This window comes from Blennius ocellaris (assembly GCF_963422515.1).
Source record: "Blennius ocellaris genome assembly, chromosome: 1".
In the NCBI taxonomy this organism is placed as follows: domain Eukaryota; kingdom Metazoa; phylum Chordata; class Actinopteri; order Blenniiformes; family Blenniidae; genus Blennius; species Blennius ocellaris.
This window is the reverse complement of record NC_137650.1, coordinates 31283579-31299303: the sequence shown is the minus strand read 5'-3', so window position 1 is coordinate 31299303 and position 15725 is coordinate 31283579. Positions and strand designations below refer to the sequence as shown.

At 40.3% G+C, this 15725-nt stretch overlaps 2 protein-coding genes across 3 annotated transcripts; one reads left to right on the top strand and one right to left on the bottom strand.

Moving 5' to 3' along the window:
• Positions 1-153: 153 nt before the first annotated feature.
• Positions 154-8533, bottom strand: tubgcp4 (tubulin gamma complex component 4). Its single transcript, XM_080511934.1, has 18 exons — positions 8393-8533; positions 7691-7819; positions 7157-7279; positions 7018-7071; positions 6846-6902; positions 6351-6430; positions 5807-6008; positions 5559-5724; positions 5247-5371; positions 5108-5158; positions 4929-5034; positions 3927-4034; positions 3003-3147; positions 2742-2919; positions 1645-1779; positions 1450-1566; positions 961-1100; positions 154-867 (listed from the first exon to the last, which is right to left on the bottom strand). The coding sequence occupies exons 1-18, from the start codon at positions 8468-8470 to the stop codon at positions 861-863; spliced, it is 2001 nt and encodes a 666-aa protein (XP_080368060.1). The 5' UTR covers positions 8471-8533; the 3' UTR covers positions 154-860.
• A 247-nt stretch (positions 8534-8780) lies between these two features.
• Positions 8781-12760, top strand: cdkn2aip (CDKN2A interacting protein). Of its 2 annotated transcripts, none has more exons than XM_080505060.1 (4): positions 8781-8814; positions 9203-9452; positions 9534-9658; positions 10607-12760. In XM_080505060.1, the coding sequence occupies exons 2-4, from the start codon at positions 9205-9207 to the stop codon at positions 11167-11169; spliced, it is 936 nt and encodes a 311-aa protein (XP_080361186.1). In that variant the 5' UTR covers positions 8781-8814; positions 9203-9204; the 3' UTR covers positions 11170-12760. The 2 variants fall into 2 exon arrangements, with proteins under 2 accessions (XP_080361186.1, XP_080361185.1); XM_080505059.1 differs by having other exon boundaries at positions 10604-12760.
• Positions 12761-15725: the final 2965 nt, after the last annotated feature.

Below are 15725 nucleotides of genomic sequence, written 5' to 3'. Positions count from 1 at the left end.
CCACCTCCTCTCTGGGGTGTTTCAGAAGATTTAGACTGCCATGCAGCCTAAATCTTCTGGTTTGGCTCAGACTGCTTGTTTTAAAGCAGAAGTTTAGCATGAAAGAAACCTGATCTTTGTCTTTTTTTTTTTTTTTCAAATTGCAGTGGGAATTCTAACTTGAAACAGAAAAACCACAAGAGTTTGTCAGATACTGAGATGAGGGTCAAAGGTTTGACTGTTTGAAACATACCTGGATGAACCTGCACTAAAATACTGCAATCAATCACAGGGTGTTGGGCTCTTTCTATATTAGTAACAAAATCGCCTGGTGACTTGTTGCCGTGGCAACCACATAAGCCCCACATCTACCCAGGAACCTCCGACCCGTTTCTACTCTTCTCTTCTTAAAAAAAAGTTTTCCTGTATCATCAAGTAGAAGGCAGTCTTCTAGTTTGAAAAATGAGAATTGCAACTGACGTGGTTTTAATTTCATCGCAGCCTTGTGCGGTCAATAATACAATTACAGCCAGTCGATGACTGTCAGCTCAGCCATGTTCATAAATCCATAACTCAACAGAAGTGCTTGGCTTCTTTTTACAGAAATGTTATTTTGCAAATTTTGCTGAACACCAAAGTTTTCAAGGAATAATTGTAAAGTTGCATGATTCTTTTTTGCAGCATTTTCGAGCTTCACCAACTGAACTCCCCCCTTTTTTGTTCTGAATTAGTGACACAATGTTCAGAAAGTCAAACTCAAAGTCAACTGAACAATACTGGAGTAAAGTGGGAACATGTTACTGACAATTTTTGGTACGACACAGTTGCGGTATATTTTGTAGAGGGAAGCTTCTGGAGGGTAGCAACTCATTGTGATCTTCTTAAACACTGTAAAGAAACAGATATTTAGTGTCAAGCTATATTCGGGTCTTTTTGCAGTGTTTTTTTTTTTTTACTGAACACACACGTCGGGTCTCTCACCTGCCCAGAGTGCCTCCAGCCTGTGTGTAGTATTTGTTGTAGTCGAGCCGCAGCAACAACTGGGCCAGATCAGAGTTTATCTGGTGGTTTCTCACGCTGGAGAGGATTTTGAACAAGAGGGACGACTGGCGTCTGAAGCCCTGAAATGTTAGGATGACATCACATTCAAGTAAAACTAGAAAGAGGGACTCAATTACATTAAAAAGTATGTTTTTTGTCATGAATGTGATTGTTAATTTACATCTTTATTTGTGCCATATATATACATCTTTTATCATAATAGCTATTGAAGAACTGACAACATATTTCCTCTTTATCTCTTGGAGTTAAAACTGGCTCGTGTCGCTCAAACCAAAGTTAATTTTGGCTGTGATTACAAGTTCCCAGAATTCAACGTGCACCACAGGTTGCTGCATATGAAGGCGAACCAACACAATACCAGACTAGCTTGACCAGGCTGTTGTGGTAAATTAGAATTTAACCCTTTACCTTGACGAGGATGTCCAGCTGGGCGGTTCCTCTCTCGTCCAGCGACGCCACGCTCTGACTGACCAGGGAGCAGAAGTTCTGGCACAGCTCCAGGATCTCATTCAGGCAGTGGAACACCTGGAGACAGACCACCGTCACCAACAAAGCAGGACATTTGTCGGACGGCAAAACTTGAGCTTTGAGGGTGATTCGCACCGGCTTCAGGAGGATGAAGGACTGAGCCAGCAGGTTGCTGAGGAAATGGTCGTGGGCCAGTCGAATGCTTTCAAAGTCTCTGGTGGAGTTGATCTGCTGAAGCAGCTGCGAGAACTGAGACTCCAGCACGTCCACCTGACGAGACGAACAATGTGAAGGCAACAGGACGTCACACACGGCATTCACATCCACGGAGATGCTCATTGTCTGACTGCTGAAGCCCTTGTTATGACGAAAAGGGATCTATAGAAATAAGGTTTGTGTTTGTATAGATGTATTTGAATCCCCTGTTGCAATAACTGTGTGACAGTTGCTACTTTTCAAATAGTTTAAATGTTTTGTAACTGATTTAGGTCACCCTACATGTGCAGCAACTAAAATTACCTTCACTGATGCAGCACATTTTAAAACTTTGTCTAAAAGCATAAAAACACCTGCATCGAGAGCAACGGGGAGTTCAGTGTTTTGCTCAAAGACACCTTGAACTACAGACATGGCGATTTGGGGAATTGCACCGCCAACAGTTGGATTGAAAAGTGACCTGCTTTTTCCAACCACAGAATTTAATTTCTTTATTAAATCAGCAATTACTTTCAAATATGGCGAATCAGTTAAATAAAACAGAAAATATAAACTAACGGAAATAATAAGACCTGGTCTGTAATTGGTGAGAAATAAACAAATTGAACTAAAATGAGGTAAAAAAAGAAAATGTATTTTACATAAAAACATAAAGGTTTTACAAATGTGTCTTGAGATTACCACTTCAAAATCCTAATCTAATTATTAATAGATATATTTTTTGCACAGTTCTTGTACTGTGCAAAAAAATTGTACTTGCAGTCACATTTTTTAGTTTTAAAGGAAGTAAATAAAAAAAAAACAACCTTATTATAGTAATATTATAACTGTTTATTTTTTCACTTCTGATAAGAGGATTAAAAACTGAAAACTAATCTTAAGAATTAATAAATCAAGGTTGCAACGACTTGTACTTTTAACTCTGAGGCTGGAACGTAATAATGAGACGAAGAAGCCAGAGGACAAAGTGTGTTCATGCCGTCTGAACGGGACGACTTGCTTTGCTCTACGTTTACCTGCAAGTAATACTGCAGGTTGTCTATCAAAAACGCCATGTGGTTGCGCAGTCTCCACTTCACGGCGTCTGTCTGGCTGGATTTGAGGTGTTTCCTCTGCATCTGCAGGGCCCAGCAGTGCTGCAGCTGCGACTGCACGCAGCGAACGCTCAGCAGGTACCGGAACACCACGTTGTACCTGAGGAAACAGGAAGAGAGTGACCGGGGGTCGATGGATGGATGGATGGATGGACGGATGGATGGGTACAGGTATACACTCACTTCTCGAGCACAGCAGGAGTGAAGAGGATGTGCAGGGGCCACTGAACTTTGTAGGTGAGGCCGAGTGCCGCCCATCCGGTGGGAGGAAGCTCACGAGGCGACGTGTCCTGTGGAGGAGTGGAGCCGTCCCTCTGGCCCAACGCCTCTGGGAGCCAACAAAACAACAAAATGACAAGTTTGTTGACAGTCTGCCTTTCCACAGTGTATATTACTATATATGTTAAAACATGACATGGTCTTGCGGATGCATATATGTCTGGATATGTTCCAAAATGTACTCTCAGGTCCTCGGCTCAAAATATTGATGAAATATGATCAAATAACATCTTTTCATTCTCTCGTATTTAAGTGTATATATTCAGTCATCTGCTTTTAATGGAATCATCTGCTTGATATCCATGTTTTAATATATACTGATTTACTGTGTTTTTAATACTTTCTTCCATCACACTCTTGATGTACCCATGTTTATTGTTTTACTATTAACTTTTCATCTTTTGTTTCTAATTACAATTATTTTGTTCCATTTGACCTCATAATAAGAGTTTCATGTGTTTTGTGAAGCACATTGGGAATAACGTTTATCATTTTATTTAAACTATCTTATAAGGGAGCAGCTACAACTCCAGAATTGTAGTCTCGAATATGACATATACTATTATCCAAACTGTTGTTAAGCAATATTCTCTTTATAGCCATGTATATATACTTTTGTAGTTTATGAGAAATTAGTTGCGAGTTCACAAAATTTCTTTCTGGACAGAAAAGTAGCAGCAGCTCAGTAAAAACAGAAAACTTCCCCACTTGGCTAATAGGTCTATTTTCCAAATCAAAACCACAAGATGGCGTCCTAATATAGAAATATAGAAAATGTTTGTTTTTCCTCATTGTTCAGTCTTCCAAAGAATGATTATTTGAGCAGACCTTTGCTGTCTTTGCCCTGGTAGTCCACAGTGAGGTGCAGCAGGGGCAGCAGGTTGTCATCGTCCAGTAAAACCTTGTGAGCGGCCTGCTGGAAGGCAACGTTCACATCTGTGGGAAACAAATCGTCACGTGGTGTCAAACACACAGCTCTTAAATGAGAGGCGTCCCCATGACGTTTTCTTTGAAAATAAATAATTTATACTGCATGTTCTTCAACATAAATATAACTGGATATCATAAAGTTTGTGTAACTTATCATTCGAATATTTAACATCATGAAGAAAATTCTGATTAGTTAAACAAAAATGACAGCAGTGACTCAAAATACCATTTGGACATTATTGAATTTTAACAGGAATGGGACCTTGATGATATCCACAGTGGAATGGGAGAAGGTCATTAAAATACATTTGTGAAAATGTTCAATATTAAACTTAGCACTTGAGATTAGAGTTACGGAAAATCATTCACAGATACATATATTGATTAAAAAAAACAACAACTGTATATCACAGCTTTTTCTTTAAGTTTCTTACATTTTTTAAGGAAAACTCATCTTCATCTATCGTCTCAGGACATTTTATGATTTAATGAGTTTAGGAATGGCCCTGTGAGATGTTTGTGAGTGATTCTGTAAAAGACTTACTCATCATTAAACAACAGAGCAATAATTTTAATGACCTTGTTACGATCAAGAGCATTCAAAGGCTGGGTAATGATCTGATTATATCCAGAAAGAAAAAGCTTTAAAAAAAAAAAACACAAAAAAACTTTCTTGTGAATAATTTTGTCGTTCTATACAAAAAAAATCAAACAGAATTTAATTTTTTTTACCTTGAATGTAAACACACCTGCTGACCATTAATTTCTGACAGAATTTCCACAAGGATGTGGCCTGCTGTGCTCAATGCAACAAAATATGTGTTCGATTTTTTGAAATGCTTTTTTTTTTTTACATACTGAGCAACAAGTATAACAATTCTAATCCATTTCGGGATTTACCGTGCTCAGTGACAGCAGTTGGCGGAGTCTTTAGCATGTGCTGCGCGAGGTCAATAAAGACTTGGTAGAGTTCTCCACGGCCCAACAAGTAGAAGTCCTTTATGATCTGCACAAAAAAAAAAAAAACAGTCAACAATTGTCCACTTAATACTCAAAACTGATTCATAAACAGTCCTGACCTTCAACTGTTCAAGCAGATCCGACTCTTCCACCATCAGCGTCCACAGATGCTGCAGGTTGGAAATGTGCATAGATTTTATTTTACAAACTCACTTTGTGGCTGTGTTTGGTTTAAAGACGTTAAGTGTCGGAGCTCACCTCCGCTACTGTGGTCCTGATTCGATCAATCAAGTTCTCAAAATCCACCAGACTGAAAAGAGGCTGCTGCTTGAGTCTGTGCAGCTCAGCAGCAAACAAATCCTCCTGGTGCTTCAGTATGGAGCCTAAAAAAGACCAATCGTGTGACAAAAAAAAAAAAGGAAAAATGTGCCATGATAAGACTTCTGCTGTGTCTTTAATGTTCACGTCAATATATGGTCTTTTTCTGCTTTTTTCCCTCCCAAGAGCCGCTCAAGAGATGCAGCACAGTCGTAGGTGGCCGACCTCTGACGTATATCAACAGTACGTTACCGGCTCTGGAGGGGTTGTAGTTGTGGTTCTCGAACATCTGAACAGATTCCCCAACAAAGAGGATTTTCTCGGCCACTCGAATTGGAATGTAGGAGGGAAGCATTTCTGTTCGCAGGGAGAACTGCTGGAGGGACGGAGCCAGCATGTTCTCCTCCTCGATGAGCCTCTGCGCAACAACAGACACGCACCAAGTTAAGACTTCTCTCCCCGCTCAGTGCCGACCGGAATCGTGCCCTTCCGACTCTCACCAGATCCTGTAGCTCGCGAAGCTGTTTCCCACTCAGACCCCCCAGCCCCAGGTCCTCCTCGTCCTCCTCCTGGTTGGCAGCAGCTCCCCCTGCACTGGGACCCTGCTTCACAAAGAACTCCTCGCTTTGGTCCAGCAGCAATCCGTGCAGCATCCAGGCTGCTAGCTGCTTGTACATCACACCATGACACGCTGCCAAAATCCTGAAGACGTTATTAGGAAATAAAAGAGACAGAAGAGTCCGATTTTATGGTGGTTTGAGTCAGCAAATTGCTACGTTTATAAGACAGACAGTTAAATTATATTTATTGAAGGGGCTTTAGAAGAAAAGCAACATTCTGAAGCGTAGTTGCTCTATACTGCTTTACCCTTCTACTCAATCAGAGTCGACTCTTGATGGGTTGCATTTAAAGCCACTACAGTCACTCGTATAGATAATGACAATTTGCTTGTTGGAGCTTGTTGTTGACTCTGGACATATGATGCTTTTACTCCAACACGACAACATGAACTCGGGACTCAAAACACAAACAGCACTGACTTACTTTTCTAAAGCCATGCGTACAGGAGGAAGCCCCCCACAACTGTTCTTGTACACCGTCTCCAGGATCTGACAGCCGTGGATCTAAAGCGGCACAAACAGCTTTGTTACTTTCGTGGTACTGACAGCAACCTGCAAGGAGTGCCTGAGGTACATGAAGGAGAACTGTTGGCTCAAAGGGACAGGTGATCTTTTGTTTCTTAAGGGTGCAGCTATTCCGGTCAACTCATATTGAAGTTTATATCCAGCAACGTGGTTTAGTGTGTGTAATGATAAACATCTATGGTACCACATAATAGTTAATCTACAGTAAATATAAGTGAGATTGTGAAATTGAAATCTTGTGGACTACTTTGACATTACAAGAACTCAAAATAAAACAAGTTTAAGTTGTTTTTTTATAAAAGAGAGTAGTAAGAAAAAAAATGAGCTGATGTTTCACATTGACTTTTCAGTTGTAGCATTTCTTTCAGTCGCTGTTTAACACAACAATCCTCACCTTCTGTGATTTTATAGCTTCCACCACCACCATCACGGAGGGAAACAGCAACTGGAACTGTATAAATAACAACCAAGGCAAATAAGACAAATCATTTCCTAATGTCTTCATTTTAAATATATATTTTAAACGATTTGATTTCATGACAAGTATCAATAATACAGTAATTTACCTCATCCAGCTTGTAATTGGCATGTGAAATTGTCAGATGTGGATCTCCCAGGAACTGAAAGGCACACACAAAAATGTCATGAAGCATCCTTTCAACGGCTTCTCAATACATTCTTGCTGGACGTGTAGTGTTTTTCGACCTCTTGCTCGAGGTCCAGCAGAGCTTGTCTGTAGGGCTGCAGAATGGAGTCCAGCCCCGTGCAGAAAGCACGCAGGTAGATTCCATGAAGTCCCGTCTGGCTGGGCTGGTTCATGTGATGCTCCTGCAGAGCACAGCATGCAGATCGTGCTCATTAAACATATTCACAGACACAGTGTGCAACTTGTGGGAAAATCCTCTTCCAATCACGGTAAAGAAGCAAAAAGTATAGAGCAACACTAGTATGGACTTTATTCAAACACAAATATTTTCAATTAAGTAATAATGTGATGATTGTAATGCAAGTGTTTTCAAATTGTTTTCTTTTTAATCTAAAATATGTTTTTTTTTTGCTGTAAGTGTGACAGGAAAGAGAAAGAAGAAAGAGAGTAAACGTGTGAGTGATTGTCTCTATCTTACTGGTTTACCTCTGTGACGGACCTGCGGCATGGACATATGCACGACTTGTCAAAAAGCAATATTTAAACAAAGCGAGTTCTTCTTATATAGATCTAAAAATGTACGGTGGACTCACTTGTTGATGCACATGGCCAGTGTGTTGTTCTATGAACTCTCTGAAGCGGATATAATCTGCGCCAATCTTACAGAGCCGGTTAAGGACACTGGCTTCACTGGGGTGAAGGAACGGCAGGTCCTGGGACACCTGTGGGTGAAACAGAGCAGTTTATATTTTCTCCCTTCAGTCGACACTAATGAACATAGTACCAATCTTTTTAATCCCTGGTTGATGTGCAGTTTTTCATGGACGGTTTGAATTATTAGTGAAGATACACGTGCAATAATGAAGATCAATGCAGGTTTTACAACTCCTGCTATCATCAGCCATTCAAAAGACATGCAGGTTCCACTTTGTCATACCTCCAATTGTCAACTTTTTATCAAATTTTGTGGCACCAGATTCTGGAACTCTCTGGACAGATCAGTTAAATTCCTGCCCTATTTTGCAATCAATCAGTTCATCATCTCTTGTCCAAATAGGATTCTGTTGTGTGGTTTGGGTGACTGTTTGTTGTTTGTTTAATCTACTTGTTGTTGCTTCATCCTTTGTTATGTATCATTAAGATCATGTTTATTGATGGTGAAGGTTTCATAAAGGCACCTGAGGCTTCCGTACCCTCCTGCAGCTTGGTTTCATCTTTACTTTCTTATTTTAAAATATACAAGCTAAGCTAGGTTTGTCCGATTCCAAAACGCTTTTTATGTGTCACACTTTTACCTGTAATCCGGTTCGTTTGTTCCATGTAAAAATCGTTCCGGGATATCCACTCAGCGCCAGTAAGAGCTCGTGAATCATGGTTATTCACCTTTAAATTATATAAATTCAAGAATTATTCTCTGGATAAAATCTCACTCATCAAAACATAAAGCGCGTCGCGGGCTGAGAACGAAATCGCGCAAAGCATCACGGGAAAACGGGCTCTCTTATTATATTTATTTTATTAACTTTTTTTTAACTAGCGTTGGACGGCACTTTCAATTTTTATACAAAATATATTTTGGACTCATATAAATTCCGTGCGTTATATTTTAACAACCAGTAGCTTCCGGAGGAAATGGGAATTGTAGTTTTTCACCCCTCTGACGTCATCAGCAGGTCATGTAGCTTGCTAGCAACACATCGCACGGAGAGCTCTTTTGGTATGTCGTAGTTACCGAATAAAACTCAACTGCAGATAGTTTCAGCCATCGCCTTTAGGATTGGCATCAATTCGTTTTTGTTAGCGGGTGTGTTGATGTAGCTAATGTCATCTGCTAGTCGTTGAGCTCAACTTAACGTTAGTTACCAGAGTCAGTTTGTGTTTGCTAAACAGTCACTACTGAACTCAGCCCACGAGTCAGGCATGACAACAGTTTATATCTTTCACTATTTCGAAAGAAGCTATTTAGACTTGCTCAGCTTAAGTAGACAGATTTAACCCTGCCACATTAACTTATGCGGGATTTTCTTTTTTTTTTTTTTCGAAATGGACAGTTGGTGTTTGTAACATAGCGTTCCAAAACCTGATTTGTACGTGGTTTTCCAAAGGGATGGCGGGGGAGAGGAGCGGAGAGGACCTTGTCTCGGAGTACCTGGACCAGAACCCACAGCTGGTCCAGTGGGTGGACTCGCTGAGGGTCTACTGTGAAAGCAACAAGCAGTGGACTGCCCGGAGAGAGTTCATCCTGAGAAACATGGAGGCTTTCCCCAACGTGGAGCCTGGGGTTCCCAGCAGCAGTCTGGACAGGCTACTGTCCCTGTCCATGGTCTGGGCCAATCACGTGTTTCTGGGCTGCAGGTAAAACACACACACACACACGTAAATGAATGCAAGTGCCTCGGATGAGTGATGACTTTTTCAAATTCTTTCTTTCCTCAGCTATCCACAGGAAGTAATGGACAAGATCAAGGACATGGGTGAAGGGATTGTTGTACAAGATGTTCCTACTCGCAAAACATCAAGTGAAATAGCCATGGCTAAAAGAAAACAGAGAAGCGCAGCAGGTTAGTAAGACACTGGTTCCCATTATTGTACCACTGCAAACTTAAACTAAACATCTGTGCTCCAGATTAATGCATTCACCCATCAAGCAATCATCTACATCCACTTTCGCTAAAGTAGGGTGATGAGAAGCTCCTTGCAATTTCAAGGAAATACACTAGAGGCAAATATCCTGTACATTTTTAGTTCAGCCTCACATAGCTTGATGATGTTTTTCTTCAATGGAACTATAGTCTCGAATGCAGTCTCAGGTCCGAACATGACCCACCTTTGATAGTTGTAAACAGAGAGATTCAGATAGCCGCACAGATGCCATCATGTCAGACTCAGTTCAATATCAGCCAACAAACAAAACAAACTTTCATAGGTCTCTTTGTGTATCATGAAGTTTTAAGTGACTAGCATAGAGCTAAGTCGCATCAACAGCATGCTAAATGTATTTCACACAAATATTCATGCATTTCCTATCGTGACATCAATAACGTTTGTCAAACATTTTATTTTTCTGGGCAATTGAATTACATTAATTGTTAATATCTGGTGTCATGGGGGCAAAAAACCCCAAAGCTAATGTTGAGTAACTGAATTGAATTCTCACAAACTTCAATGTCAACTAGTTGAAATCACCTGGCGAACCCCTACTTGAGGATAAACAATGTGACGAACACTTGCATCTGCTCGTTGGGTTGATGCTTATGAAGTAGGAATCAAATGCAACAGATATCTGTGCTGTTTAGTTTATCCACTATGAGAGAGTGTTATCTCAGGAAGCAAAGGTTGATTGATAAATTATCTGATCATATATCCTTAGTACCACATTTATTTTAGGTTTTAATGTGTACTGTAATTACTTGCCTTGTATTTCTTTCTATACACCCACACTTGAAGCTGGAATCTGTTCCTTTATTCAACGTCAAAGCTTTCCTGCTCACCGTGTCGTTCTCTAGAAGCTGACGCTGACCACTGTACAAAAAGAGGGCGATATGGATCCAGCGAGCAGGAGAGTCGGAGCGCCGGCCAGAAATCGGGGCCTCTGCCACAGGCTCCGGCGGAGCACCAGCCTTTCTTCAACCGCCTCTACAAGGCCGTGGCCTGGAAGCTGGTGTCGGCGGGGGGCTTCGGTCCCAACCTGGACCACTTCGAAATCCTCCGCAGCTGCGTCGAGTCGTGCAAACAGACCCTGACGTGCGTGTTTGTGCCACTGAAAGACATCGCGGGTCTCCCCGCCGGCCGCACGCAGAAGGAAGGCCACGTGTGCGAAATCCGCTGCCAGACCGTCTACATGGGTACGGGATACGGCCGAGATGAGTCGGCGGCAAAGGCCATGGCTTCCAAAGAAGCCCTGAAGGTGTTTCAGGGGCGTAAAGTGATGGTAAAGATCTGCAGGCGGCGCTACAAAGGGAGGGATGTGGAGGATCTGATGCTGTTGGACGAACAGCCTCGGAGTCAGGGCTTTCCTCCTGCGCTCAGCTACCCGTTTCAGGACGAGCAGCTGGAAGACGGCTCTTCATAAAGAAGACAGACTTGTGACTTTTGTCCTGCTGGAGCATCAATAGACGGCTTTTACCGAATGAAGCTGCTTGAAGGCCTTTGTGACCGTGTCGGGACCAGACTGTTAGCATCTGACCATCATAGATAAAAATGGAGAACTTGAAGAATTTACATCTACATCAAACAATAAATAACAAACGAATAATACAGCTGATATAACGTTAATCAAACATGAGCAAAACAAGTAAACACGGTCCTGAATCTGCGAAACGTCTCTACACTCTTAATTGCTTTTTCCAATAATTAAATTTTTCAGTTTTAGAAGCAAGTGTCAACAACCGTGTGCCATCATTTCCAAGTGAAAATTACGCAACTGCAAAGGAAGGGTTTTTAGAAACATGGGATCACAGGTACGCGTTTATCCCAGTGAAAAGAAAAAAAGAGCTTTGGATATTATCTCACATTAGCAGTAGTGTAGATATAGTTTTCACCTGTTGTAAGAGCTTTTCCTTCGGGGGCCTGGAACTGGAAACAGTCACGCCTGCTGTTTTGTTCTCTCCACACCCGAGGCCATAACCTAGTGTTTGTGGTTTGTTTGTTTTTTTGATTCTTCACAGACTTATTTCCTGCATTCGCCAAGAACATTTTTGATAACGTGCTGGTCTGTCAGGGTACCGACTGATTGCAGCCAAAGCTGGTATCGTCACTGTAGCGGCTGTCTAAACACAACAAGCTTGCCTTTAGTGTTCATCCCAACCGAGAATATAAGCATAACAGAATTTGAAGTCACAATTCAGATTCTATAGAGTTATTTAATTTTTGGATTATAGGCATCAAAAAATGTATATGTGTTTGTAGTTCTACTTATTAAGCCCCTGAGTTTTGGAGGTTTTTGTTTTGGGGTTTTTTTTTTCATTCTTGTTTTCTGACCTGCACTTTAACTGTTTTAGAGCAGGACTGTTCCTCGCTAAGGTCTTCTGCTTGCAATTCAAGTTTTCCTTTTTTTTTCTGAAAGCCAGACTGGAAAAAAAAGAGCTTTTTAAGTCCGAGTTGGGACAAAGTTCTGCAATTGAGTTTAGTAATGACTGAAGTCACACACGTTTGTGATAAAACTGGTAATAATGAGCACCGCGGAAACCTTCATGAACACGTCCTGTGGGCAAAAGTACAGCTACAAAGACTCCGTTGAACATTTTTTCCAAGAATGATTCAAGTGAGATGTTATCAGTTTTTTTTTGCTTTTGTGTTCTCACATCCCCGACCGAGTCCAGAATTAATTTTACTGTTCAAAGAAGAGCCAAATGCTTTTATTCCCTTTTATGAGGCAACTGATCAGAGGAAAACACTGAGACCTGTGCTTCGCTCAAAATAACTCTTATTGTCATTAAGAAAATTCCTTTTGAACACAGATTCAGTGTGTACAGTTAAAGAGTGTGTCCAGGAGTAAAGTGCTGCTGTGAAATGTCATTTGTGTCTCTTTTCTTTCCGATCTGGATTGAAGTTGAACAGGGTTGCATTTAAAATGTGAGTATCTTCGCCGTTCCTTGTTATCGTACGTTTCCACCAGCGGTCTTGTTTCTAAATATTTTTAAATAAAGAAAATCTAACCGAGAGAGGTGTTGCCTGTGTCTTCATTAATGCTTTGTTTATATATATTTTTCCTTTTAATTAAAAATACACAGTACTCCCAAAAAGTTGGATATTTGGTTTTTGGGTGAAATTTATGGAAAATGTAACAAGTTCATGATATATCATGAAAGAAGGGCATTTGAGTAGAAGCCTACAACAGTGGAGGGTAAACCACAACAAAAACAATGTCCGAATTACTTGTCATGTGCCCTTGAGCATCAATTACAGCTTGACAACGACGTCTCATGCTGTTCACAAGTCGGCTTATTGTCTGCTGAAGCACGACGTCCAACTCTCCTTGACGGGCGACTCTCAGGCCATTGAGGTTCGAGGGCACAGAGTTTTGAACCTCTACACAGCCTCTCAGCTGATCCCAGAGGTTTTAAACGGGATTCAGGTCTGGAGAAAGTGCAGGACTCACTAATTAAGGGTACAGTTCTACCTCAGTTTTCCAGGCCTGTGTTGTTCCCGCAGAGGCACAATGACTTGTTTAACGTCTGTGACTCCTCCAGTCTCTGTGTCTCTGCTGTAAACCTCAGTGGCCACTTCCATCAGAGAAAATCCTGTTTGACGCTTTGCAATAACGAGGTACTGTTGATCAGTTGTTAGGTGCGGTCTTTAGTCTCGTGACGTCAAAATGTGAACTGCACGACGAGGAAATTCGAACTGGAAATGTAATGGTTAATTCACGGCTCAAACACCTGTCGTGAATGTTCCTGTTAAGCTCCTTGTTGGAGAACAGCAAGTCGTGCAAATAATACTGAAACATTGAACAGTTGGACATGTGTGTTTAAATTTTAAAGTTAACCCTGAAATTTCACCCAAAAGCTGGATATCCTCCAATTATTGTGAGTGGTGGATATCAAATAAATGTATGTCACTAACACAAAGATCTCATTCGACATTGACAATTTGTAATATACATCAGTCTTCTCCATCCACTCGATACAGATGAGATTGACATGAGTTGGAGCTGTTTCCAGCTGGTTTCCTTCACACTGTCAACACATTTTGTTATCCCTGCTAAACCCCGCCTCAAACTCTAACCTTCAGTAGTTGTAACTGCTTTCCCATCCTCGCAATAGTAATCAGTTACTGCATACGGTGGCGGTGTAATTCCCAACACCGTTAATAATGCCCACCCATTCACCATCTTGCTCATATGAGCGAACTGAATGAGTCAGTGGCTCATTACAAAGATGGTTAACCAATGGCAGACAGTGCCAGGTCAAATAATGACAAAGTCTGGCTGATTTGCGTCGACATTTATGCTTGAACTCATCCCACAGTTGGAAAATGACCTCTTGTTTATATAATCAGAGCTCCTTCAGGCCGTCTTATGCACACTCGACCTGCGCTGCACTGAGTTTTTTTTTTTTTACACTTCATTTGACAGTCTGAACACAACCACTGATACCATTGGGCTGATGCTTGAGGAAAGAAGCTTGATGAGCTGAGGGCCCCAGTGGGATTTAACATATAGAATGTATATTAAAGAGGAGATTCGGCCCCTTGAACTCCACACATTTCCCAGTATGAATTCACCTTGTATATTTTGGTATAAAAAGGAATAAGTGTAACAGCCAATAAAGTAATAATGGTCTCTAAAAATACCACCCTGTTTTTACCATTAGTTGTAAAAAAAAACCCAAACAAAAACAAAAGAAAACACAATATTGTCTGTGGTAATGCGAGGAGTTTATAATGTTAATATTTCAACAATCCAATTTTATGCCCACCCATTGTACTGTAAGTGTTTTTCCCTCTACTGAACTATTAATACATTATATAATTAATAATATATTCAAAATTTTGTTGTGAGTACTGCTGCTCATCGTGATTAATGCTTAGTTTAAGACCGTTAAATAAACACGTATAATGGAAGTAAAACTGACACATTTCAATAGCAGAATTAACTCAGTAGTGCAATTTGTCTCACTCCACGTTAGAACATCGTGATTGAATGTTGGAGTTTTTAATGTTTTTCACATTAAAATATCTTGTTAACAGCATCTACAGAACTTAAACATCATTTGTTGACAGATTTGCATTGTTTTTAGTCACATTTTGGCCTGTCATAACAATATATATACATACAAACTAAATCTAATACATAGAAACTACTGTGTATATATACAGTAGTTTCTATGTTCTGTCTTGTTGGGACCTCGACAAAATCTTGTTCATTGAATTTGAGAAATAATTCTTATCACTGTTTTGTTACTGTCACAATTCCAAGAGTACAAATAATAACTTTTTTATTCAGATTTGTTTTTTTTTTCTTTTTTTCACAGTGAAGTTGAACGTTGGAATTTAGACAGTGACTTTCCAGACCTGACACCAGAGGGCAGCAGTGTTTGCAAACCAGTAACTTTCAGTTTGGACTGTTTGTTGATGCCTTGGTCTGCTCATGCATTTAAAGTAATTTTAATTAAAAAAATACATTTATATTGCTACCCCCTTTAAATCCGTGCAATGAAGATATCGAAAAAAGTAACTTGTAGAAAATATTGAAACAAGGTTCTGAAGAAGCACAATATGTATGCCATGTAAGGACAGTATATAAAATATAAATTAAAGTAATGTAATGTCTGTAGATTGTCTGTACATAATACATATTTAAGACACGAGCCCGTAAATAATGTTTGGTAACTCCCACCAATACATAATAAATTATTTTTAAAATGCTTTCTTTGGGTGTTTGAGGCCAATTGAATGTGGAAGTTAGGAAGTCTGGGAAACTGTCGCTGCACATTTTCAGATGTTCCAAAAAGCAATATAAAGAAATGTGGAAGAATTCCAGAAAACTCTTGGTCAATGCTGCTCAATTGTGCAGAATTAAAAAATCCCACCCAGATTCCTCATTGAATGACTCACTGAATTTCAATTCCAATTTTCTTTATTTATATAGCGCTAATAACACCACAGCTCAAGGCACTTTTACAGAGA